This window comes from Lissotriton helveticus, chromosome 3_2 (genome assembly GCF_964261635.1).
Source record: "Lissotriton helveticus chromosome 3_2, aLisHel1.1, whole genome shotgun sequence".
In the NCBI taxonomy this organism is placed as follows: Eukaryota; Metazoa; Chordata; class Amphibia; order Caudata; family Salamandridae; genus Lissotriton; species Lissotriton helveticus.
Genome location: NC_136062.1, coordinates 396,294,550 through 396,322,438, shown reverse-complemented (window position 1 = coordinate 396,322,438; position 27,889 = coordinate 396,294,550). Strand labels below are relative to the sequence as shown.

Here is a 27,889-nt window from a genome sequence, read left to right as displayed (position 1 = left end):
GGGGCACATACTCGACCAGATATGGTCCCTTAACATCCCCGTCTCGACACCCTCGGTATTGCCATGCGCTTGGTCGGACCATCATCTCTTGTCCTTTTCGCTGGCCCTTAACACCCCAGCCCCTTCACGTCATCCTAAAAACATTTGGACCCGGAACTGGAGTCGAGTAGACATCCCCACCTTATGTAGCTCACTCCGCTCCTCCCTTCCGGTCCTTGAGGGTCTGGCCTTACACTCTCAGGCTACCACATTAGATAATTGGCTTGTTAAAACCTGCGACCGCATAGCCCCTCTCAAACGGGTAACTATCAACCGTGTCCACAATGCCAATAAGTGGTTTAGTCCAGCTCTAAAAACCAAGAAACTTACTGTGCGACAAGCCGAACGGGCATGGCGCCGTGGTTACTGTCCATTAGCCAGGCAGCTTTATGTAACAGCTTTGTCTGAATACAAGTGAGATATCTTAGCCGCAAAAAAAGATTACTTCACTGAACGCATTCTGGCGGCTGAGAACCAGCCCCGCGAGATTTTTGCGATGGTCCATGAGCTGGCTGCCTCTGACAGGACTCAGCCAAAAATTCCCCCTTCACAGGCGTTGTGTAATTCCCTTAATGAGTTCTTTATAGAAAAAGTGGCTGTCATTAAGGCTAATATTCCCCCTCCCTCACCCTCTTTTTGTGAGTGCCCTATTCCCACCAACAACCAATCTCTAGCCTATATTCCCCCTCTGACTCCGGACTCACTTCCCCCTCTTCTTAGACGGGTGAAATCTGGCTCCCCCGCTGACACTTGCCCAGCACATATATTAAGTCAGATCTTCCTAGATTGCCCCTCCCCTGCCCTCACCCTATTAAACAATTCATTTGAACAGGGCACTGTTCCTCTTTCTTTTAAGGCTGCTACGATTATTCCCATTTTAAAAAAACCCGGGGCAGACCCCGGTGCCCCGGCTAATTATCGGCCAATTTCCCTCCTCCCTTTTTTAGGGAAGATCGCTGAGTCCCACCTTACTCAGGTCTTAAGTGCCTTCATCGAGGATAGCAATTATCTTGCCCCCTGCCAAGCAGGTTTCCGCCCCCGTCATTCCACAGAGAAGGTGGTCATCTCTGTACTGGACCGGCTCAGGGAAGGATTGGACTCCAGCGTGCCCCAGGCCCTCGTCTTACTAGATCTGTCCGCCGCCTTTGACACGGTGGACCATTCCATCCTTTTACACCGTGTCAGGTCGGCGGGCATCGAGGTCCCTCCCTTGGCCTGGCTGGAGTCCTTCCTGTCTGATCGCTCCCAGGCCGTCCATCTGGCAGAATTTTCTGCTCCCTCTCGTGAAATCACTTGTGGGGTCCCCCAGGGCTCTTCCCTTTCCCCTTTACTTTTTAATTTATACATTTTCCCTCTCATTTTTGCTTTGCAGCACATGGAGGTCGCGGTGTATAATTATGCCGACGACCTCCAACTTATTTTTGATTTGTCCCCGACCTCGCCAGATCAAACCAGCTTCCAGTCCGTGATGTTATTCATCCGTGATTGGATGAATACGAACAATCTTAAATTAAATCCGGACAAAACAGAGCTGGTTTTGACGGGCGGTATCGCTAATCCTTGGTCACCCCTTTTCTGGCCACCATCTTTAGGTACCCCTCCCACTCCCTCCTCATCTGTCAAAACGCTGGGCATCACTCTTAATCACCAACTTACACTTCATTCACACATTAGTTCAGTTGTCTCCTCTTGTTTTTTTTCCTTGCGGACCATTAGGAAAATATCCCGTTTCTTTTCTGTTCCCGCCCTCAAGTTAATTATAATGGCTATGGTTTTGTCAAAAATTGATTACGGGAACATCGTTTACAATGGAGCTCCCGCATATGCTCTCCACCGTCTCCAGCTGGTCCAGAACCAGGCAGCTCGCCTGGTTTATGGCCTGGCTAAGTCACACCACTCCACCCCCCTTTTGAAAGCTCTTCATTGGCTCCCTATTAAGCAGCGGGCACAGTTCAAATTGGGATGCCTTACCTTTCAAGCCCGAGCGGGCACCGCCCCGGCATTTATCAACTCTGCCGTCATGAATTATTGCCCATCGAGACTCTCCGCTCCTCCTCCCTGGGCTTTCTGGTAGTACCACGATTTAAGAAGAAAAGAGCAGGTGGTCAGAAATTCTCAGTTCTGGCCCCCACCTTTTGGAACGCCCTCCCACCTTCAATAAGACTCCTGCCGTCTTATATGGAATATCGCAAGGCCTTAAAAACCCTCCTGTTCCAGCAAGCGTTTAATGGTTAGCCACTGTCCTCTATCTGCTTGTTTTTACCACTGTTGCCTTCAGCGCCAAGAAACTGCCTAGTACACGAGCGCTTTATAAATGTTTTTAAATTCAAATTCAAATTCAAATTATATTGTAGCCGATATCCAGCCGGACAAAGGCAATTTTATTATGCAAAATAGTTGAATAAAACGAGAATGCAAGTTACATAACAGTGGAATACAAGCCTGTATCCGTGAACCCACATACAAAGTAAAAGGCTCAGGCAGTTTGCAGTTGTTTCCATAAGGTAATACGCTATAGAGCAAACAACAATTATGAAAAGGTCACCTTTACACAAACTACATATAAGAATCTCTGTGTATAAGGTAGCCAGCTATGTTGGCGGCGTTTCGATCCTTCACTAAAATATAGGATCATCATCAGGACTTTTAGATACAGTGTCTGTAAATAATTGCCTGTAATTTAATCTAGTGTAGCCCAGTGGGCAAGGGCCTTAGTGGACGCTGCCGGATTGTTTGCGGGACCGGTGGACCCTGGTGATATTATTGTCTTCCGATCATAGAAAATTCTAGTGTGCACAATGATTATCTCGGTATGTTAGTGAGGATCTGGTTCCTCACTAGGAAGTCAGGAGGTCTATTCCTCACAATTTGAGCAGTAATGAAAAGGTCCCAGGTTGGCGCGCAATGAAACAGTGGGCCTAATGTGGAGGTCGAGGCTGCATACTCGTGGTGTCACTGCAATCCTTGGCAGCTGGTGACCCTTTCATAGTTGTTGTTTTCTCTATTGTGTATTACCTTATAGAAACAACTGCAAACTGCCTGAGCATTTTACTTTGTTTGTTTGATATGTGGGTTCACGGATACAGGTTTGTATCCCACTGTTATGTAACTCCCATTCTCATTTTAGTTAACTATTTTGCATATTAAAATTGCCTTTGTCCGGCTAGATATTGGCTACAATATAGTACAGATTGAGGCTTTATTTATGGTTTATACATTCTCCACCAACCCAGGGAACACTGTCTCTTTTAATAACTCAGGGCCATATTATCAAGGAAGCTGCGGTAGTTTATCGCCGCTTTACCGGCAGGAAATTGCCGATAGAGCGGCGATAATGGCCTTGATAATATGCGATTCGAATTTCAATCGATGCCCAGGTTAGATGTGTGAACATTTTGCGAGGAGTGGGCTTGTGGCAGGGTAGGGTTCAAAAGTGCTTCATAGCTACTTCTCGACATGAGGCCCGCCCCTTCAAGGCTGGCCTCTTCTCACACCTGTGATTGTTCTTCAAGTTGGGAAGTATGCAGATAGGGTGACCAGACGTCCCAAATTTCCCCTGTCAGGCCCAGTTTTCAGAGGAATGTGCTGGTGTCTCGACACTTTTGTTAATTTTAAATACATGTCCCTGTTTTTTAGAGAAAGGTATGGTCATCCTGCAAACCATAATATGCTCTCCTTCCACAGGCACCTAAGAAGTCTTAATTAATTGGAGAAATTCATCTGTTTCTGCTAGGAGGTAGTTCACCGTATGCTTCCAGCAGAGAGACAGAGTGGGGAGTAGGTCAAGTCATAGCTAATGTTATGTACACATAGGGTGACCAGGTGTGCCGGATTTGCCGGGACAGCCCCGGGTTTTCACCAGCTGTACGGCAGATTTTGGCTCATGTCCTGGTTTTTAGACGGGGTCAACTGACAACAGTGAGAGTTCTAAATCTGTGCTAGTTAGTAGCTGTTGTAAGGAAGCAATTTAATTAATAGGTAGGATGATGGTTTTAGAAATAACATTTTATTTATTTTCTTAGACCCTCTACTGTGTTCCTACATTGATGAGAGCTGTCGTTCTGTGCTGCCCTGTTGATGTAAAATTGTAGTCCTTCTTCTATTTTTGAAAAATTTCCCAGATTTTGGTCCTCGAGATATTGTCACCTTATGTATGTATACGTAGTCTTTTAAATGTGTGTTTCTCTCTCTCTCTCTCTCTCTCTCTCTCTCTCTCTCTATATATATATATATATATATATATATATATATATATATATATATATATATATATATATATATATATATATATTGCAATGCGAGCAGAAACCAAAGAAAAGTCTCCACATGCCCACTGATCAAGTTATGAAAGGTATTTAATTTGGTGGTAGAGAAAGACGTGTTTTAACCATGTCCGAGAAGGGACACTGAAGCAGGTGGATAGGAAAGTGTCCAGAGAACAGTGCTGAGGTAAGGAAGGTATAAAAACAGCAGCGATGTGCAGCGTTAGAGGACAGTGATGGAAGGGAGGAAGGAGAGCGGCTAAAGAGCAAGCTGCAAGGCACAGGCAGCTGTGTAGAAACTGCAGCAGTGATGGGAAGTGAGGTGCCTCTCTGTTGCATCTGTAACAGGCAGCGTAGGAAAGTTCTGCCAACATGTATGAAAAGTTTATGCTGCAGCATTAAGCAGTTACGAATAATTCAGATAAGAGAAGCACAAGAACAACAGGATGCTTCATTTGCAAACAAGTCACAGCACCCACAGATCAAAACACAGCAGTGACACATACCACAGAGGTTATAACAATCTGAGACACAATCACCCAACTGGACACCATTAGCAGGGACAAATGGGCCTGGAAAAAACTAAAGCTGGAAACTACACTTCTTTCGGCTTCAGAAAATACAGTACAATAATTCTACAACAGCAGGAGTTAAGAAGAATACGTTGAAAAGATATAATCTGATAGAAATACACCACAACAAAAAGCCAAAATAACAAACACCATCACAAGACTTCAACACAATAAAACACACAGAGGTAGTGTTCCATTGTATGCCACTTACACCACACAAAAGCACATTGACATCCATGCCTGGAGAAGAGGGTGAGACTCCTTAAGAAGAAAAAACCCCACAGCACACATATTCCGCCCAGAGTGCCTTATCCCGGCAGAAGTGGGTACTTTGGTTTTAACGGAGACACAGACCAGAGCACACACAGTTTACAAGAAGTGTTGGGTGATGAGAGTACACCACCAGGAGATGGATGTGTCCTGCTCATCAGCGTCCGCTTGCCTTCACTGATCAACACACTACAGTAGGATATACACATTCCACAAGGTGTGTTAACATTCTGCAGCAGCAACCTCGTATCAAACAAGGACAGAAAGAACACATGATGCACACAGGAAACAAAACTGTCCACTGCTGCTCCCTCTTGTAATTGACATGAAGCAAAGTGATTGGGTGGCCTCCAGCCAATGGTGTTGTGATGGCCTCAAAGCAGAACTGTTCTCAAGGGACTGAACCCGAGGCAGAGCAGGACTGCCCTATTGGCAAACTGTCTGATTTCCTAAAAAGACAAGTGACTGACAGATCATCAGGACATGGGGGGATCCGTCAGAGTCAGTAACATGTCAGTCTGCGCTGCCCCTGGTTGCTAGCATCAGCCTTAACAGTATGTTCTACGAGCTAGTCGAGGAAGAAATGCATTCTACATTGAGGATTATTAATTCATCGAAAATGCAACTCCTGAGACTTTCACTTACCTCCCCTGCCAGTGGAAAAATGGGATATATAGAGCAATCCAGCATGGCTAACAAATACACGCAGGAAGCGTGGGTATCTTTGAAAACCATCCTAGGTGGGCTGACCGAAGCATTTCCTGTCTACAGCAACAGTACCTGATCAAACAGGATACTGGGAAATGCAGCCTACCTCACCGCTAGATCACCTTCCTGGAAGCGGGAAGTACCTTACAAGGTCCAGTTGGAACGCACCACGATGCCGCAATGCACAGTGAGCCAACCAAACTTCAGGTCAACCTGTGTAACTTATTTTCAAAAGAGAACATTGGCACTAATAGGCTACTCCTGAATAATGACTGCCATTACAGGTCACTCTATTCAAGCGGGTTCAAGCACTGAGGCTACTTGTCTTTGTTTATTTTTACCTGTACTCGCTGCGTGAGGCTTCCAGAACCAGTGCAGAATTTTCATACATCGGGCGGTCCCCTCATGGGCCCCTAACTTGACCATCAGCTGTGATTAATTCCAGAATTTCATCCAACCAGTTTTTTTTCTTTCAGTGAGATGCCTTAAGTGCGAGTGGTATGCTGACACCAGGGTCTCGTGCTTACTTTGCCATATGCATCAAGCTGTGTCCTGTTGAGGTCCCAGTAGGCCATACCAATCTGGGGGTGCTTATGTTTAAGCTCAGGGGGCACTTGGTCTTGCAATTGAGGCTGGACTATTTCTGTTGGAGCAGGCCCAACACGGATTGCTATATGGCTGGTTGCAATCTAAGGGTGCAAGGTGGAATAAAAAAAGATGAACTGGATAGTAGCCCAGAGTAATTATCAGCGGCTGGAATGAATTCAAGCTATCCACCCGGGCATAAATATACTGAGTGCATCGCAGCAAAAAACTAAGGCCTGAGTTGCAACGCAGAGTAATTACCAGTGACTGAGATTAGTTCAAGAAACCCACTTGTCTGCTTGAGTGAATACCCTCCGTCCCCATGTATTTTGGGATTACCCAAGGTCACTAATTACCATTGACAGGAATGACCTCTAAAAGAAATGTCAGCAGGGTTTCCAACCGCAGGCTGAATCCACTCTCTTCTGTCTTGGTTCACGAAGTGCTGGAGACTGGAATAGCTGCTAACCCAAAGGTCTCCAGGAGCTAAATCGAATGATGAAATAATCCCCGTTTGTCTTTCCTAACTAACTACTGCTTACAATGTTGAAATCTACTCTTAGGGCATATTTATGAAAAAGTAGTGCAACGCTACACAGCTAGTCACCTTGCTGAGCTTCGTTATAGAGAAAGGGCAGGAATGCTCTGTATTTATTACAGTACCACCTGTCCTCTTCCCAGCACTGGCTCACAATGTGTTGCCATAAGCTAAAGCAGACACGCTTGCACTACGGTGCAGGGGTGCCTGCGTAGAATGCAGAATTGTTTTTGTGCAGGATAGTGCGCCTTCCTGCACAAAAACAATCGCCGGAGTCATATTCCTCTTTCTATGTCTGCTGCAGAATGCAGAATCCATCAAAAGAGCAGTAACAAGGAGAAATAAAGTTATTTCTCCTAATTACTCCTCACCTGGGAGGGCATATTATTTTGGCACATTCCCTGTAGTACCATCAATGTTAAATCTGAGAATGCATCAAAATCCATGGGAGTTGCGTGTGAACACCAACGCAACGCCTTCCCAGGGCAGAGAAATGAAAACAATGATTTGCGCTGTGTTGTGTTACTCCTGATTTATGATGCCACTCAGGGTCACGCAAGGTGGCCTTGCGTGGCTCAATAAATCGCATTTTAGGGGTTGTGTCATACATGCACCACGTTGCAAGGTGAAAACACGATGAAAAACCTTGATAAATATCCCCCTTGATGTATCCAGTGGATGACTTGAGACCTGAAGTCACTCCTAATGTGTTATTGAGCTAAACAACGGTAACAGGGGTAACTGGGAAGTTGTACCCACTGCCTTGGAACAATGATAAAGGTAATACATCTAACCCTAATGTCAGCAGGGGTTAACCAATTTTAGCAAAGTCCTTTACTTGTAATTTTCTCAGGGTATTAGTCAGAGGTCCGTAGATACCAGTCGCTGCGGGCACTAATCGGGGGTGGGGCAGCAGGGGATCGCGCGGAGAGGGAGGGGGTGTTGATTTACTAATAAATAAAAAAACGTACCTGTCCATCGGCCCGGTCTAGCTTTTTCTCGGCTCCTGCTCTCCTGCCTCTGGCAGGAAAAGGAAGCAGGCAACCTCTCTCCCCTCCACTAAGCCAATTACAACACTGCAATGGCAGCATTGTGATTGGTGTGGACGCCGCCTAGACAGGGGCATATGGGGAGGCAGAGTGGGCATTACTGGATTGGGCGGCCCCTAAAGGCCGACCAAACAGTCATTGCGCCCCAAGGAGTGGACACACCACTCTTTACCTACTCGCATAGCAGCCCGCCAACCTGTCCACGGCAACTAAACATAAAATGGTAATACCTGGAAGTTATTACCATTTTATATTTATGCTACTCTCACTGCGAGAAAGCAGTGGGGCAACGCTCCTCTGCCCTAGTGGTGGTACTGCCCCTGTAACTACCCGTAGATGGTGACAAACAACCACTAAGCAGAGTTGCATATGTGGTTGCTTTAAGTCATTAGTACTTTCTGATGGTGGTCAATTGTTGCACCAAGTTAGTATTTTAGTCATATGAATGGATATGCAATTGCCCTTGTTGAGAATTAATAAATGTAAATTTGTCTAGTGAATAATAATTGTGGAGCTGCTTGAGAAGCCTGATAAAGTTGGTTGGTCAGCCATCGGCACGATGCCCAATGTCAGCAGCAACGTGTTTAAGAATTCCAGTGCTTGGCGTCACTTGCGTCAATCTTGGGGGAACCAGTCAATGATCACAGATTATTACCCAGGTCACATGTCCAGCTTTGGCACATTGTCTTTAAATAACCTAGTACTCCATCAGCTATCTATTAGAGTTTGGGTCAGAAGGTGTACTGCCGTTGAAGATCACAATGATGTTTGGGGGGAGTGGATGGTAGAAGGCTGTTGCATTTATTTCAATGTTTCCAGTACTTTTCTGCAATGGACAAGAGAGTAGGCATTTTAGGTGCCGGTGGTGGTTAGCACGAAGTGTTAGGGCTTCGTAATAGATTCCTTTATGGCTCATTACATTTATAGTTATAACAGTTTTTTTCATCACTTTTTTTACACATGCATGCACAACTGTTGAATACATTCACAAGGTATAACATTCCTTATAAAGTAACACAGCTCTATATATATCTGTAGGCGGACACATAATGGCAGAATAACGCCAAACAAACTTGCTGGCAGGAAGATATTTAGCAGTCTGGAGCAGTCACAAAACAGTCCCATCAAACCCTTCAAAGACAACTACATTGTGCTCCGCGGTCGGAAGCAGAATACCAAGCATGCGAGGATGAGAGCAAACACAATCAAACTGTAATTATATTTCCTAAAATATGCTAAGCTACTAACCTGACAGAGTGATTCTGCTGTCTGACAGAAGGAAATCATTTGTTAATCAGGGAGAGCACAATTTCTGCAACAAAGCTGCCTTGCTACACAGCAGCAAAGTCATGTTTTTAACAGTAAGTCACTCAAAACCAACTGGTTGACAAAACCCTTCACTGCTTTGTTATTTTGTTGAATGGCAATGCATGCCTAAATATCACCACTGTCAGCTAAAGTGGTGTATTTTATTCAAATACAGCCCACTTGTTTTAGTGTGATTTTGTATTTAAGAATTTATGGGGCAGATGTACTAATACATCACACAAGGACAACACAACTCCTTAGTAAATCTGCCCTTATGTGCTTGTGTAAATAGTGGGTCACCTTACATTGTTTAAAAAACATGAACAAACTTGTACATTTAGTTTTTCCATTTTGATTTGATTGTTACAGTTTACGCCCAAAATTGTAGACCGGCCACAGCCCCTTTGCAGCAGTGAAGGGATCACAGTACACCAGGGAGAACAAGCTTGCATTTTACAACGAATAAGCTTTTAACATTTACAGCTAGAAAATGGCTACTTTTAGGTCCCTGCTGAAATGAAATCTGGCAGACGCACAGCATTTTTTACTTAGTTGATATCATTTCATTTTTCCCAAAAGAAGCCAGATTTAAGCAGATGGTGTATTCACTTCTTGCCTTGGTACTTTATACCAGTGAAGTGAGTGCCTCTATCTGAAGGCTGTCCTTCAGGGTGACGCTAAACACATTGAAAAGCAGCAATGGACCAAGGTACATGTAAGCAGAGCAATGTAGAAACAATACTAAGGTGAGCAAAAATACTTTTAGAGGACAGGGATGTCACGGAAGCTTTCTAGCCTTTTCCACCTGCCGGAAAAGGTTATTTGCAGCTACATAGGTCTAAAACACATGTCTGTCTGTTGTAGGCTATTTCATACCCTTTACAATGGAAACATCATCTTCCTAGAACATTAAGTTAGGGAAACTTAAAAGGGAGTACAAATTAGGAGCACAAAGCTAAACTTAAGATGGGGAGTTTTTGCACCTCTCTGTAAGTCAGGCATTGAGCAGAGAAGGTTATAAAAACATTTAGAAAGGAAATGAATACTCATACATTCAGCAAATCCTCTTTTCAGATTGTGATAAGATCTATGTGATAAGGTTTATATGCTGTCTAAATACTTATGCAAATTTAAATTACACCCCGCTAATATTCTCTGGGCATTTAGCTTTACACAAAAGCTTTTTCTATTTTAATATTGAGTAGTACCATTAACAGTACGCAAGAAATAGGTGAGGGGAGCGTACTATTTACATTTCTTACTACCTAAAATATAAGACCTAATTATAGTTCTTGCCTAAGAACTGTTTTTTATTTCCGTAGCTGTGGTGTACTGTTTCAATTGTATTTAAGATAGCTTGGCAACCTTTATTAAAAGCATAAACTTGAATACCATTAAAATGTAAAAGAATCACAATGGTACTTACAGCGCTCAGAAGAAGCAGCAGTGCTGTTTGTAGCTCTATATTAGGGCTCTACAAAGTCGGTCTTGGAGGGCCGGATGCATGCCAGATTTTTAGCATATCTTAAAATATGGCATGGATCCGTCTCGCCAGGACCGACTTTGGAGAACCCTGCTGTACATAAAGTAGCTAACATTATCACTGTGATAAAGAAACGTATGTTCAATTTATAGAACCCCATAGGTAACTTTCACTTACACCATTAAGTTATATGCTTGTAAGTTGTAAAAAGGCCCCGTTCCAATATGAGGTTACACTTGGTGTATTTAAACATGATCTGTGGTTATAAGCGCTTTATATTCTATAAAGGAACCTGTGCTGTCTCAAAACACAATGGAACAATTGAATTTCAATTCTAATTGTTGGTCCTATGAAATGTCTCAGCCTACAACAGACAGAACCAATTGACAGAGATCACCCACTAAGGAGTGCTATAGCCCTGGAGTTATGTTGGGGGTTGAGAGAAAAGAAAGCATGAATGGATCACCCACGTTGGCATAGTTGGAACAACTTTGTGCCTACATGTACCAACAGATTGAACGTGGAGTACATGTACAAGGTGCTGTTCATGTACAACACCATACATCTGTGTGTATATTTGGGCCCATCGAGTGGGAAAAAAATGTTTGCTGTCAAATACGAATAGAATATGACATAGAAAGATAACATCTGGTCAAGTTTATGCTAAGACTAGGAAACATCTGGTATAATTTTTTGATCGTGTCGGTTGGTTTAAACAGGGCAATAAAAGTGTGAATTAGTGAGAATACATTTCTTGGACTAAATGTGTCTTGGCAGAAGTGAAGGTATAAAGATGCTAGCTGTCATCACTATAGCAAATCGGTTTATTGTGAGGGTAATGGTTATAGGGCTTGGAAGTTGGGAAGAGATGGGATAGCAGTCCTGTATTCTCAGAGAGAAGCCTTGTCACCCTGAAACCTGCCACTGGTCTATTTCAGCCCTTCTCCTTGTGTCCATCTTGGTACAGTAAAAGACACCAGCCCAAAATGTATGTTCCCAGCATGGTCCAAGGTTTGCAAGTGTGTTCAGTTAACAAAACTCAAATGCACTGATTCTCAATCCATTTAAAAAGTTGGGAAAGTGACACCGCTTATATGTAAATAAAATATACCTGAATTGGCTATGATTTTCAAAGAGCAAATCAAAGTGTGCTATGCTTATTTTGTCACAGGTAAGAAATTGCTGGTTTGTTGTAATTGCATTGAACTAACAATAGGAGATACCAATTACAGCAATTGACAGTCTATTTTCTTTTAACAAGGGACAGCACCTGTTGCTTCCTCAGTTGTCCCATTACTGGAACCCACATAAAAGATGGCTTCATACTCTCCTAGTTGCTCTCGTGGTTTAGACGTGTTTTAAGAAAAAGCATCCAAAACGGTCTGCCCAAGCATTCGCAGTCCCCTGCAGGAGTAAGTTTCATGCAACCCTTGAAATTGTTATCTTTGAAATTAGCAGGTTTGAGCTCTAAGTTAGCCGACCCTGAATGGCTTGAGTTCATGGACAATTACTATGTTTTAATGTTCCAGGACACATGGCTGACCGAACCCGCCCATAGGAACGGCTTTACTACTAATTTCAATAGTGCCCGCCCCCTTGCTGCTGGGTGAGGTTCTGGCGTGTTGATTATTTGGGTTAAGATATCAATGATTTGTAATATGAAAACTCTACACATCTACTCCTCAGATATTCTGGCTCGAGCTTATTTGACCTTGTGGACTATGGGTAAATCTTTACTAAGTCTACAATCGTACTCTTCCATGTAATATGGAGTCTATTGCGTTCTTCAACTCACTGGCGTAACGAAACTTGAGGGGGCACCCCTGCAAGGTTTGTAGAGGGACCCCTCCATTCTCAATATGAGCGCTCCGGTCACAGTACTGTGCTGACGGGGCCCCGGGGAGCTTGGGGGGCTTCAGGGGCCTGTGTTACGCCACTGCTTCAACTCTCATTCGTCTGACCACAAACCAAAGCAGCTTATTTTGATTGGTGGGGATTTTAATGTCACGTTTGAGCCGCTTGAAAGTATGCTTTGATAACGGAAGAAGACATAGGAAGCGGCATTCCATCATTAGACTGCCCATTTACAACGGCTACTGTAGGGTCCATACAACTTGCTCAACTGACACTGTCTCCACACGAATCGCGGCTGCAATGGTTCTTCAAAATCTGATCAAGCTGGACTACATACTTTTTTTACAAGAGGGAAGTACAAACGTAAGAAATAATATTTTCTTTTGAAAATAGCTCTATGGGATAGGACGCTCGACTTTATAGTGATTATCGGTATGGAAAGTGGCTATTGTGTATTACAGCGTATCATAACTTCTACCCTTATTTCAGACTATACTGGGAAAAGTGGTCCAAATCATACAGAGCCTCTAATAATACAACCGTAGGTCAAACATTTGGCTGAAGGTGAGAGCCAATCAGGAAGTTCAAATCAAGATTCCTTCTATTCGGCTCTTGCATCTCATGCTGACCTCATGCAGCAAGAAATTCCGATAACTGAGATCCATCAACGATAATTCGACAAATTGTGGGACCTTTTCCAAAAGCAGATCACTCAGAGGTATTTAATTTACCAAAAGTTGGTTTTTATTCCAGGTTACGAGTTTCGCTTGCAAAGCAAGCTTGGCCACACACTGTATTGTGGGTAGAGACTTGCAATACATAGAGAGAGTAGAAATCATAGGAGGCCATAGGAATACATGAGCCACTTGATTTCAAAAACGGCATCCAATTTGTAACATGCAAAAATTTGCCTAAACTGTATTACAATTCATACAGGTTTATCCTTCTTACAGTTATACACTGCATTCAAACGGAATCAATTTTGTACCAATCGAAAATTTACTTGAGCTGTATTGTAATTCATACAGATATTCCCTCATTGTTGTAATACGATATTTAATAAATGTTCATGGGCAGGGATATATTTTCTATATTCAATTTACGGATCCAAATATTATTTGGTATCGGATCCCTTAGGGAGTACTGTAGACAGTTTCTGCATAATTGAGATCTATAGTGATCATATTAAAAAGTTTGAAAAGTAAAACTACTGTACGGGTATTGATGAGAGACTATTTTGAATAGGCTATATGCATAGACAAAACTGTCATAAAGGTTTAAAATATTGATAATGATTGGATATCACCAAAGGTATGTAGGTAATTTATAGCTCTACCGTCCTTCATAAAAAGGCACTGAAATGCGGCAAAAGTCTTGGTGGAGTGCGTCACATTTATCAGTAAACAATAATCGCCTGGTATTTGCATAGTTCTTCATTTTTTTTGTGGATAGCAATAATTTCTTGTGAAAGTGTATTAGTCCAAGTTGCACCTGCATTTGCCTTTTGGTATTTTGCAAGCAATGCGACACGTTCACAGACACCACTGATCAGTTGCTGAAACGTTGGCTCATAACATAAGCGAAGCACACATGCAAAACTCACAGACCACATTGCGTCTTACCTATGGATTTCTGCCTTCTCATAGTGCCTCGAGGAATGCCCAGAAAAGGACCTTGGGGACTACCCGGGACTGTGGGTGGCATTACTGGAATACCCTGTCTATCATACATTGACTACAAAAAAAGAACACAAAATAGGCAGACAGGATTAAAATGACAGGAGATCAATCAATAAAAGAACACCATCAATACAATCAAATTAATTGTGAGCGATTGTCAGCTCGTTACTCCAACTAAATGCATGCACAAAGTACTTACTTGTTCATCTCTGCACTGTGACAATCGCTCTCAATAGATGTTGTTACCCTATGCTTTTTGAAGCTTGATACAGGCAATGTTTACTTTTTTTTCTTTGACATTGAGAAGTGATCACAGAGCACATAATAGATAATCGCCTGACGTTTCCCTATAGGGGACATAAAAGTGGAATCCTAGCGAACATTATTATAATCTCCTTAGCTCGCATTACAGATGATAGGTATATAGATGATATATAGATGTACTCAATGACTGATGCATTTACTACAATACCTATCAGAAATGCATTCTTTTATCAACAGAAATATAGCAGTCAAAGTATGCATGAAATCCACACAAACTGAGAAGTACAAGATGCAGTGAATATGTTAATTGTAGAAAACTTGAATCCTGACGGCTTACACCTATTTTATCCCTATTGTTTCTTTGCATATTTTAACTTCCCATTTAAAAAAACACCTTGAGTGTTCTCCTCCTGTATCACAGTGATATATATTTTAATATGGTTAACTAAAGAAAAGGGCAGTATGCCTTCAAACCTTTAACAGGGTTATCTGAAGAAAAGGGCAGTACGTCTTCATTCCTCCCACACTATATATCATGACATTTATCAATTTGTCTTCATTTTATAAAACTCTTACTGTACTGCAGATCTATCCCATGTACTTAATGACTTGCATATAGTTACTCTTTTTGTTTGTACGACTCTCAAATGCCACAAGATTACTCATTTCTTGGAGCCAAACATCTGTATTCTATACAAGTTGGGATTTCGATTTTCACAAGAATATTCTTTTATTTTACCACGATTAGTAATCTGTGATTTTACATCCTGTACTAACGTGCATTTCAGCAGTAGTAGGTGGTACACAAATGCATTTATACAAAAAGAGCACAATGGGGAAAAGCCCTTCTAAATACACAACCATTTTTGTGCTGTGGACACTGATTTCTCAAGCATATTTATTTTTAATATTATTGGAATTATGCCAACTAAGATTTGTAGCCCTCGTCAAATGTAAACTCACTGGCACAGCAACATCCACGTCTACCAACCACTAGTACAGCAACATGCTCGCCGACCTACACAAATCAGTACCTGATCTCTTTTTAGTCACTAGATATGTTTCTGTACATTTTCCTGTAGGATCCATGTCCTATAGCCACATATGGCTCAGAAAAGCCTGGATTGTTATAAAATGTATAGCCTAAATCCTATTACAAGGCATACCCACACGTAAACTAGTGGGGCAGATAAAGAAGACAGACTGGAAGAGGCATATGCACCAAGACAAAGGTTCTGCCTCACCTGCTATAAACATAAGCCAAGTGGGCTGTAGCAGGAGGGGAATGAAGAATGAGGGATCCATAACTCAGCCTAGAATAATCACTCAAAACAGGACAGTCTCAGAGGAGTCGTAAACTGTACAGATGTCTGTACACAATGGTAGGCAAGAGAGTCCAGTGAGAGACTCTCTTGCCTACTATAAAGTCTTTTGGTGTCTGCCTGTGTTTTTACTGACATGTCCGACATGTTTCAGTCGAAGGGCCATTAAGTGGTAAAGAAGTGGCTGACATAGGTACCTTCATATGAACCATCCCGGAAAGGTGTTGAACGCAGGTAGAGGAATGTAGTTATAGTATGAGACTTCCCTGTACAGCTAACCTCAGTAAGTCTGACCAACAGGTCACAATGCCCTTTAGCTCTTATTAGAACACTGGCTCTGGACTTCTTCCAGATGTGGTGATCCTTTATTTTAACACATATAAGATTCTGAAGAAGAATCTCATTGCCTGAAAATGTTAATGTTAATGTTAACTGCATTTGTAATGCGCCCCTAGCACTAAAGTGAAGAACCTACGGAAGGGCCAAGATTGAATATTTATGCGACCTAGTTAGTGAAAAGCCATGTTTTTAAGGCCTTCCTAAAGGCCAACAAGTTGGTCATGTGCCTTAGATGCAGAGGGAGGTAGTTTCAGGCTTTGGCTGCATTGCCAATAAAACGTCTGCCACCCCAGTTAGCTTTTTTCGTCTGGGGCATTATTACTAATTTGGCATCAGATGGTCAGAGTGCTCTTTTAGGCGTGTACCATCGGAAGTGTTGTTTTAAAAATTCCGGTCCTGTTCCCTGCAGCGCCTTTAACCAGACACAGGGCCTTGAACTGGGTGTGCTTCCTGACAGGGAGCCAGTGAAGCGCTTTGATCGATCCTGTGATAGAGGCATATTTTGGAGTTCCAGTAAGGAGTCTGGCAGCTGCGTTGTGGAGAATTTGTAGTTTGTTCATTGAGCCTTCTTGTAACTTGAGATAGAGACTGTTACAGTAATCCAGTTTAGACATTACTAATGCGGTGACCACCGTTTGTTGTGCATCTTTATTTATTTATTTATAATTACATTTGTTGAGCGCGCAGCTACCCGGAGGTTTCCCGGCGCTAGAGCAAACTGAACGGAGGAAGGGGGGAAGGATCATAAGATCAAATTAGTTGTTAAAAAGCCAAGTCTTTATTCCCTTACGGAATTTCAGAAAACACAATTCAGTGCGCAGGGATTGAGGAAGAGAATTCCATAAGGATGGGGCCAGCAGGGAAAATGAGCGTCCTCCCATCTTGGCTCTTCTGATGCGCGGAATCTTAAATTTATTCTGCGTCGAAGACCTAAGTGTACGGGGGGGGATGTATTGCTGCACCAGAGCAGAGAGATAGCAAGGGGCTCTACCAGTCATAATTTTGTGCATATAGCAGAGTGCTTTGAAGTTAACTCTGCTTTCAATCCGCAACCAGTGCAGATTCCGCATGTGGTTTAGGAAGTAGAGGCATGATTTGTTTACAAGATCTAAGGGTGAACGAGGTAGCGGATGCCACTGAGTTCACTTGGTTCTAAAAACTAAGAGAAACTAAGAAAAGAAAGTAAAATTCTCCACTGAACACCATTAAAATCCAAATACAGTAGGGAGCCATGTTATCTTGTCTTCAGTTATTCCAGTACCTGATGCGAAGTCAGCGTCTGAAGCCTCATTAGGTGTGAGTCAACTCAATATATTATTACACAAGGATATGAACTATTGGTTCTCGTGATAATGATATGTCTGGCTGTGAATGTTCATGCACTGAATCAACATAAATGCTAAGTACCCAAGGCAGTTCGTATGTTTATCAATAACAACCTCTAACATGGAACAACGTCAGGGAGGATCAGGCTAGGATTTATTTTGTAGTGCAGCCTCATAAAATCATTCACAAAATGCACAGACAATTTGAGAAGCCACACTTGCAGATCCATAATATGAAACAAATCAAAATGTAAGCACAGATTATCCCAAATATAGCAAACCATGACTGATCTACAAATCACAATCTCCTTTTCCCTCTCTAGAACACTGAGTGGACGCTTTCATCTTGTGGCTATCTCGTCCAGCAAACTATTTTGTGAAAGACAGCAATTTCACTAACTAAAGTGTGAGTTTGCTTAGCGAAAGACACAAGAACCCTGTTGTCTGAGCTGTCCCTCGCGAAGGTAGATGGTCTACGTCCTTTTGATACAGACACGGGCAATGATCTGTGAAGAGCTGAATTCAGATTCTTTAACGGTTCGATTTCGACTGCATGTTTTCACATCTACAATGACTATCAGAAACCAGCAGAAGGGCATGTTATTGATAGATTAGTGTGGGATTTCCTTTGGCTTCTTGCAGCTGATGGCTGTTTTTCTGGATGGGGGGCTATGCGAGAGGGGTGAGATGAAGCTCAATATCACATACCCGGGCCCGATTCACAAAGAGCCCGTACTCGTGGCAGAGGGTCCACAGCCATCGCGGGTTGTCTGCACTCATGGCGCGATCCCTGCAATGAAAAAATGCAATGCGCCGATTCCGCCACAAGTACGGAAATCCTGCAACGACTGCGGATCCTCCACCACAAGTGTGGAGACTCTTTGTGAATCAGGTCCTCAGTCTAAAAAATGAGATCAGATCAATACGAGAGAAATATCAAAATAACTTTATAGGATGCTGCAGCGCATTGGTTTCTTGTGTGAGAGGTACGGTACATCCTCAGTGTAAATAGATTGGTTTGACACTCACAGAATTGCAGTACAGTCCAGTTCCCACTCGGCAGCGGCCCACTGAGATGCCCCATGCAGGGAACCGGGAGCAAATGATTTGCTGTCAACAGCTCATCGCATGTAGTAGCACAAATGATCTACACAAGAGTGCTGGAATGTAACTTGTAGATGAGATACCTGGTTGCTGAGTATCATCTGCATTGCTGGGAATAGAGGCTGAGGCTAGACCTTGTTCACAAGCAGATAGGACCATATCTTGGGGGTGCTCTTTTTCACTATATTCATCTATTAGGGCCAGGCTTCTCTTTTAGAGAAAGAGTGAGACTACCTTCAGGAATGGTTTGAGAATCCACAGCCCTCTAATTAAAGAACCTCGTTAAAATTATCCCCGTTTTAGCGGCAGGAAACTGCCGCTAAAACGGCAATAATGGGCTTCCTAGTATGCGTTATAGAATTCCTATAGAAACCAAGGTAAGATGTCCTGCACATCTAACCTGGGCTTCTATTGGAATTCTATAACGCATATTAGCAAGCCCATTATCGCTGTTGTAGCGGCAGTTTCCAGCAGCTAAAACGGCGATAATTTTAACGAGGTTCTTGCTAATATGCCCCATAGAATTTTGCCAGTGCGAGCACTACCTCTGCTTGAAAAAAGGATAATTCTGACCTTTGTTCAATAATTAGGTCTGACCTCACTTTATGAAAGCAAAGGTCTGACTATTTTGGATATGGTTGCTACTGTCTCGTAATGACACAGCTCTTCTAATGAAAATGAAAGCACGGGGCTCCTAGGCCATGACCTCAGAACTGAGGCAGCATGGTTACAAGCATCCCTAAAGCCACTTTCAATATTTTAGTTGCCCAACTTTTGGAAGTCACAGCTGTGAGTACAATCACTGGATGAGCATGGACTCTACACTACCTCCAGCCTACTTCAGCAGGGTTGATATTAGCTGTCTGGTTCCACTATGAAGCTTTCCCAGTCCCACCCCTCCCAATGATCTAATTAAGTTCACTAAATCTTCCCGTTCACGTTCAACACGTGTGGTTGTCCATAAGCTCTTTAACTTGTATTTAACTTGTATTTTCAAATTTGTGTTCTGCTTATCACTGATTGTTTGTCCTGCTCATTTGCCTTATTAGTATTCCATGTGCCTCAGTGGTTGTCTCTTTACCTGTGCATCCAGAAAGGAAGCAGTGACTCAGGAAGGTCAGAGTAATTGGGCGTGTCAGGCAGATGTTCAAAAGCACAATCATTGTACCAGAGCAGATTTTCCTGTACATGAATCACTTATAAACAGTCTTCATGCACACTATGTTGTTTCTCAGAGACTGAAAGGGCCAGTACCTGGACACGTAGCTTTGCTCAAGAAAGCAGGACTGGCTCAAAACTTTTTAGGCTTCAAAAAAAAAATGTTCATGCGTTTTAGTGGCTTTATTCATTTGAGTCATAGAAATAATTAAACATTACAAAGTAGTAAAGCTTTGTAAGAATGTGACTTATTATATGGTGTAGTTGTGCAACGTAACTGTGTAATAATGTCATTATTCAGTATCAGGTGCAGTCACCTTAGTTTGCTAAACCTTAGCTCAGTCCTGGGTAGCTGGGGAGTGACTAAGCATTAAGAAGTGCCAAGTACAGCAAATAAGAAGACAACTCAGCAAAATAAAAAATCCGACATCAATGTATAAAAATACATTACATTTGTATCTTTCAATAGACACCTAACCAACAAGAATGTAGTGATCTGGAGATACGAATTTTAAAAGAAGCAATAAACCACTACTTTTTCACTGGCTGTGGTAGCGGTTTAGGATTCCCACAACTGCCAAGTTGAAAATAACTATATCGGAACACTCGGGGGTGCCAACTCGGATAGGAGGCTAGTCACGAGGACAAAAGAGATCCAGGGGGACAGTTACCTGTCACTTTTAGATTTTTCCAATCCAGTACCAAATCTTTAGGCAGGACCACTATCGAAGTCAATGAAGTGGTCCTGATGCAAGGCATATGTGATGCTAAATATGCAAGGAATGCTGGGCTGGTGCAATAGGCCCTTCTGTAGCCACCCCCTGTCTTTGCCCTCAGGGGTCAATATCTGACACAAACAGTTCCACCTTTAGTTGGCAATAACTTTCTTCCTGGGTGATCAAACTGCATTCTGATGGCCTTCACTGGTCCTGCAAACTCTGGGCTGCCTCATGAGAGTCATGGCTTGGTCGCCCTGGCTGCTCCTTGATGTCCAGCAGTGTTTCTGGGCACTGGTCTCTCAAGGGTGCATGCTTCTCAGCTTTTATGGCCCTTTGGCTGTAACTCTGGGAGTTACCCCTTATGACTGGTACCTGTGGGAAACTCTGCCACATGCGTGGCACTGCACGCACAGGCCTATCTTTGCGGGTCCTCATAAGCAGCAGGTGCAGTCCAGTCTTTGGTGCAGTCTATCTTTGCTGGGTCCAGGGAGCACTAGGGCAGTCATTCTTCGGTCCTCTGTCTTAGACATTAGTGATCTGAGATGTGGGTGCCACTCTTATGCCCACTACGAGCCTAGGGAGTGGTAGCATTCAAATAGCCCATGGTCTCCTTAGTTTCCTCCAACCTGATGACTACTACCTGTGAAGTGTGGCAACCAGCTATCCTAATGTGGACTATTCTGCCTACTCCCAACATAGTGAGACCTCTCTCTCTGTGTGGAGCTTTCTAGCAAAACCCATAGGTCTGGCTTCCTGGGGACTGCACTCCCCTTGTAAAACCAGTTTGACACAGGTTTCCCTCTATGCCTGGAATGCCAACCTGTGTGCCTGAGCAGCTCTCTCCTAGTCTGGCTACCATTTGCCCTTCAAAGACAGATTGCCAATATAACATATACTTTTAAGGGTCAGAGCACGGGAGCCTGGCTGGCCGGTCCCAGTGTAGTTTCAGAGTTGAAAAACCAGCAGCAAATGTTTGGGGTGATCTGGCAAAAAAAGGCATTACCTTTCAAGCCTAAATATCTTATTAAAACTCTTGTACAAAATGCAATTATGAAATCATGTACTATACAAAGGAATACATAGTATACAATTCTATAAAATTCCCTATTCAAAGGCCATATATTTGTTTGATCAGGCTCTATAATCTAGGCTTAACAGACTGTATGTAAACACATATTTCTTACTCTTTTCTTAAGTACATCCTTTACAAACGAATCCTCATATAATCTTTTCATCACACCATGCTAAAAAAGTGGTAATTTGGATGTTCTGTTCCCCTTCAACAGTGGTATTAATAAGTTATTCATAGGTATTTTATGGTAGTATTATACTAACTGCTGCCATAAAAAGAAAAGAAAAACGTGTTTTCTTCCTGTTTTAGTCCACTCAGACAGAGGCTGGCTAAGGCTAGCCCAGCCCATGCTCTGGGTTTATTAGCAAAGGGAGTGGTTTTAAACACCATCTTTTATCAGTATCCTGCACACGGGACAATATTTAAATATGGCTCCCTTCCCAGCAGCAGACATGGGGCACCTCTGCACTCTGGCAACAGCTGCCAGCCTCTGGGTAAACATCCTCTTCTGCCTACACAACCACGAACACATGGTCTCCACTTCTTCCATTCATTCCTTGTTCACTGTACACTTTCTATTGAGTTCTTCAGGAGCATCCGAGGGAATGATACTGCATACAAGTAAATTAAATATAAATGGATATTTGTGCAACTAACTCTGCACCAGTAAAGGGTAGATATTCATTGTCTAGGAAGAGCCACTAGTGAGTAACAATTAGCCTTTTTGGTCCTATTACAAACAGCAGCCATGTGTACCTCTTCATCTGGGCTAGCTGTAACCTGCTGGTCTTTGCTGCTGGACACACCCCTAGTGTTCACCATTTTTGCACTCCATTGTTTAAATTCTTGATATTTTCAATTGGAAACTGATGTACTTTTTTAATGATTGACTTTACAAGAGAGAAGCTGGGGTCACTCGTACAAAAAAGATCATAACATTATCCCCAGGGTTTCAAACACAGTTCTGAAGAAAGTTTAATTAAGAGTTGGGAACTTTTCCAAGACTTTCATATTACTGCTGGGGAGCTTTCTATGAGTAATCACAACTGAAAGTATTTACACATGTGTAATAATGCATGGTCTACATTTACCCATGTGCAATCGGTTATTATAACTATAAAAGTTATACAAAGCGCTACATTCCATCTTTTAGCTACATCAGAGCACTAGCCAGAGGGGCAAATATACACAATATAAGAGTTGGAATTGAAGCTCCGGCACGCAGAGTAGACTGAATATTAGCTTTGCTTGAAACAGCTCAGTTGTCATACAGTTCCTGAAATGCTTGTAGTTGGGTTAGAATCTCAGGATCAAGTTGAGGCCCTTCCCGTCTAGATCCATAAATGCTCAATGATCGTCATCCAAGTTCTATTCCCTTGCTGCTCCGAGGAACGCCTATTGATGGAAAAGCTGAGTTGGCATGCATTGAGTACCAGCTTCAGCAGTAATACAGGGCCTCTGCCCCAGGATGCTTGTGGACCCTTAAAAGCCTTACATTTGATCTTGATACCAAGAAGCAACCAGTGCGGAAGGTTGAGGGCAAGTTTGGTAGCCTGCTTCTGAAACTTCCCCCCCAATGGTAGACAATTTTCACCGCAGAACAACATTATTTTTACTTTAATCAGGATGGAAAATGAGTTAAGACTTTTCTTTGCAGGTTTAACTTGGCTTTAGGTTATTTATTTACACAGAGTCCAGTAGCTCAGCAGATAAACAGTAGCTGTTTTCCATGAAGCATAGTTAATGTAGAATCATTTTCATCATGTAGTCCTCCATACATTGTTGCAAAAGTCCTGATTTCCTTATATTGATTTGGTATCTTAGAAACATATTCTGGTACAATATATCTTACTCTTGCGGACAGAGCTAAATCAGCATTTTTAAAATCTTTTTCCAGCTATTAAAAAAAGATAGTTAATTTCCTACTCTGCATACTTCAATTCATTCCTTGGCAAGAATATTTCAGAAGTCTTAGTTACGGGGCATCATCACTTGTCCTTCATTTAATGTCCACCTTCAGTGATGGTGTTAAGCTTTGAAAGGTAAGAATAGTACCTTGAGTGGATATGGGCTTTTCTGCTTGTAGCATTCCTTACCATTGTTTCTAAGTAAAATGAACTACTTTATAATGTACTATGCCCCTCACTGCAAGTTGTGGGCAAATTAGATTGAAATTTCTACATCCCATCAGATAGTTACTCATTCTGCGGGTACAGAATTCCCTTCAGATCATGGATTTTGACACTTAGAATGAGGGATAATCATGAGAACAAGTTTTTCCACTCGTATTTCTGGGGTTTTACCCTCATTCCGGGCACTTTCCCCATTCCAACAGCTTTTCCCTGGCAAAATGTGAAGTGGGAAAGTATTAGATGTTTGGGTTTCCCTGCACAGTTTGTAATCCTGATTCAGCAGAATCTCCTGTTCCTTCCTAAATTGGGATTACAATTCTACTCATAATAAACTCAATATCTCTACTTATCAAAAGCCCACACCTTTGTTCAGATTCACATGTACAGGCAAAAAAACTATAAGTCTTGATTTTTTCATATTTAGTTGCCAAGATTTATTTAATTTTCGGACTAAGAACAGTAGATTGATGAAGGAACACAGAAGAAATTAGTGCACCCCATTAATTGTTAAATATTACTTCGACACCATTACGACTGCTTATCATATTAATTAAACTGTCATTACTTTGAGGTCGTCACTTTGAACCATCCATTAGGTATTAGCCGGTAAGCAAATTAAAATGTGACAAGTTAGTTTAACAGCAGCAGCTAAAAAGTTTAACAAATACAATTGTAAAACATTTTAAAACCTAATTTAAAAAGTATAAACAAAGAACTTGAATAACAGATGTAATTTAATTTAAAATCAGGTAATGGAAGGACATGCTCTCATTCATGCAAAATAAATTGCCATATCATAATTGAAAGTATACTAGGAAAAGAAATCAATAAGAAAATTAATTTAGGGTTGAGTTTCAGCGTCCTTAGTATTCCACATTTGATTAAATAATACAATTACATTTAAATCACACAATTAACTACAATATAAAAACTTTTAATATTATTTTACAGAATTGTGACAAAAATGAGTAATACTGTATTATAAACTTAGGGTTTAAAGTAACCACTTGGAGAGACATTCCTATTTTTATATGTAAAATGAAGTAAAACAAATGCCACTATGAAATATTTACAAAGACAGCGGAAGGCATTACCTAATATTTTGGGACTCGTGTTATAGTAAATATTATTGGTAACAGTAATGGGAATGGAATGAATGAAATCTATACTATTAAGCACAGGAAAGTTAAATCAATGTAGGAGTAGGAATACATTATATGTAATGTGATTTAAACTGATGATGTATTCTAGGCACTCCGATGGAGAGATTTGCCAAAATACTTATACTATTGCTGCCAAATTTGCTCAGTGAGTTGACACTCACTGTTAACATCTGATGTGGTGCACAGGTCCAAATCCAGACAAGGCCCACTTAGCAATTTACCTATCAGTAGTTGTCAACTTGAGTAGGATTACATTGGGTAGTAAAAATACTCATTATTTACAGCACTTCAGTGCATCACGAGAGGTATATATATGTTTTCCTTTGTGTCATCTAAGTTACCCTATAAAAATGGTATTGATGTATTATACTTAGCTTGAAATGTAGTTATATGGTGATATAGTAAATGAAATATAATACAGAGATGGTATAGAATGTAAGCGCTGCATGAAAAAGCAGTTATTATCTTTGAGTGCCACTGTCCCTTGATGCTATGATTAGAATTTTAGAAAAGTGGTTACCAAAAACGTGGTCACCAGTGATATTGGTTGTGGTGCTAATTCTGTAGAAATAAGGGAGATAAATCAAATACCTCAAAGAGAATAGAATAACTACAAGAAACATTAGAGCCCATAATGGGAAATAAGAAATATATTAGGGCAAATAATTGGTATTTGTGAGGGTGTCACATCAGAGACAAATAAATTAGAAATAGGCGCTCTGAAATAGTGTGATTGAGTACAGTAGAATGTCTCTCACCAGTGGGTAGTCTGAGAGAAATACCACTCTCTGACGTGTCAGGGTCTCTCTGTGAATGGCACAGCTCAGGGTGCAGAGGTGAATGTATGGATTGCCCTTGTAGGGTATAAGATTGAAGGTCATTGCCACCGGTAAAGTTAACATACGGTGCACTCCAAAACTGATGCTTTGGCTTTCAAACCTTTTATGCTCCAAAAGAAATGTTTTCAAACTCAAGAGCATTTAAGTAATATGCACATATTACATGTGAGCGTCTGTTCACAGGGGTGAGAAGCAGGTTCTCGGGCAGTGATGCCTTAGAACGTAGATGAACACCTACAACCTTGCGAGAATGTGGCTATCCACAAACCTTTGCCAAGCTTCCTCCCACCCTGCACACAGGTAAATATGTACTCCTCTTAATAGGAGAAGTAGAGGTTATCCGGAAGGAAGGGAAAAACCTCACCTCCCCGCCCCAACCAAAAAAATGTCAGAGGCCTATGGGAAAGGGTTTCTCCACCGTCAACAATATTTTTCCTATACATTTTATTCAAATCCAATTGTACCAGTATAAACCTGTTTCATTTATACCTTTAAATAGGCAGTCACATAGAAAGATTTACAATTCTACAGCTACTCCTGTGAAATTGGCAGCGGTCCAGAAATACACCCGAAGCCTCTGTTAATTCCAAATGAAAGCCAGAAATTGATTCTAAACCATACAGAAGTAAACTTCTGCCCGGTCAGGCATGTTTATATTCTGTCTTAAACTGGTCTTCTAGAGTGGCAACTGAAAATGAGCAACATGTCCAGAAAAAGGGATCCTTTATTTCTGGTAAGAAAAATACAATGTTATGGGATATTCAGCCGGAGCAATACTATTTCAACTCCTGCAGGGACGCCATTGATTTATTCTGGCTATTCCATTTAAACAGATCATTCCGGTAGAAAAGCTTCCGAAAGTCCCAAGAAAGCGTCTGGATTACTTTAGATCTGAAGGCAAGCTGGAACTCAAGGGTCTGCAACAAGCTTCCAGGGTCAAGGAAGCAGATTTAGGCAGACTCAGGCTGACCAGAGACAGAATCCATGGTGGTGAGGATGGAAGAAGGGACAGGGCAGACCACTGTAGTTGGAAAAGTGAAAGGTGAAAAAGGTGGAACCCGGATTCACCGTGAATGCCGCAGTCACAGGCACTGCTGTTCTGCACTTATTGAGACGGGCACTGTCCCTGGCCAGAATGGTGCAAGCTCAGAGGTACCCTTGAGACCTTTGTGTATTCTTAATTTTCTAACACTATCAGGGACCACACCTCAAAAAACTAATTTAAGACCTACAATATAGTAAATGCACTGAAAGGGAAAGGCTAGAGTGACTCGGACCTTCTAGCTGAAGTGTGCGTCTGCACAGCAGATCATTAAACTAGTGTAGACTATGGAGGGGTGACATGTTGTATCTGGTAATGAGGTGAATACTGGGTGAGTATGAATTAGTTGTGGATAGAATAAATAAATATATTGAAATAAACCTCCAGTTGAGTCTACATTTGGTAGTGAGGATGGGATCCATTGACCACATGTCAGAGGTATTTCAAAAACTATTTCTTTACAGAAGCCGAGGCCGTCGAGCTACTTCCTGTGGGAGTAGCCATTGATAACAAAAACATGGGTTGTGTTGGCCACCACATGAACAGAGGGAATGCTGGGGGTGGTGACCCAAACAGCCTTTCCAGGAGCAGCTGTAAACATTGAGAGACAGCATGAACAAGTTAGCCTTAACTTTCTGTGGTTGACCATGCCTGTGTTGACAAAGCCTGCGTTCCTCCATGCTGTGCCAAATGGCCCAAGATGGTCGTCTGCCTGTGCGACGGACCACCTCCAGCCACATACTCACGTTCATGTCTGTCGAGGAGGGGAAGCATCTGCTGGTGGGACGTTGCTTGATGGTGGCCACTCTGGAGTCCACAGTCACATTCTCCAAAGGCTTTAAGGGCTTGGAGCCTGGAGCATTGTCTTCTGCTTTATCTGTAAGACAATTGAAACAGCACTTCAGTACTCATGGTTTACTGATCTAGCCGTCCAAAGCAACTGCGCTAGCGGAGAATGGTCAATGGATCAAAATGCAAAAGAAATATTTTGGGCGGTGTGTTGTGCCAGGCAAGGCTTGAGCAGGGCTTCCATGGGCATGCAAGCAGAGCACTTGCTGATGCT

The 27,889-nt window shown here is 42.1% G+C and overlaps 1 protein-coding gene across 5 annotated transcripts in view; it reads right to left on the bottom strand.

The window, feature by feature from the left end:
• SHANK2 (SH3 and multiple ankyrin repeat domains 2) overlaps positions 1-27,889 on the bottom strand; it is a 3,078,421-nt gene that overhangs the window by 104,776 nt on the left and 2,945,756 nt on the right. For 3 of the 5 annotated variants that reach the window (XM_078684305.1, XM_078684309.1, XM_078684306.1), the window contains 2 exons: positions 27,573-27,703; positions 14,291-14,402 (listed from right to left, as the gene is read on the bottom strand). In XM_078684305.1, coding sequence (XP_078540431.1) covers positions 14,291-14,402; positions 27,573-27,703 — 243 coding nt within the window. Of the gene's footprint in view, positions 1-9,271; positions 9,293-14,290; positions 14,403-27,572; positions 27,704-27,889 lie in introns of all 5 variants that reach the window. The other 2 variants (XM_078684307.1, XM_078684308.1) reach the window with 1 other exon arrangement.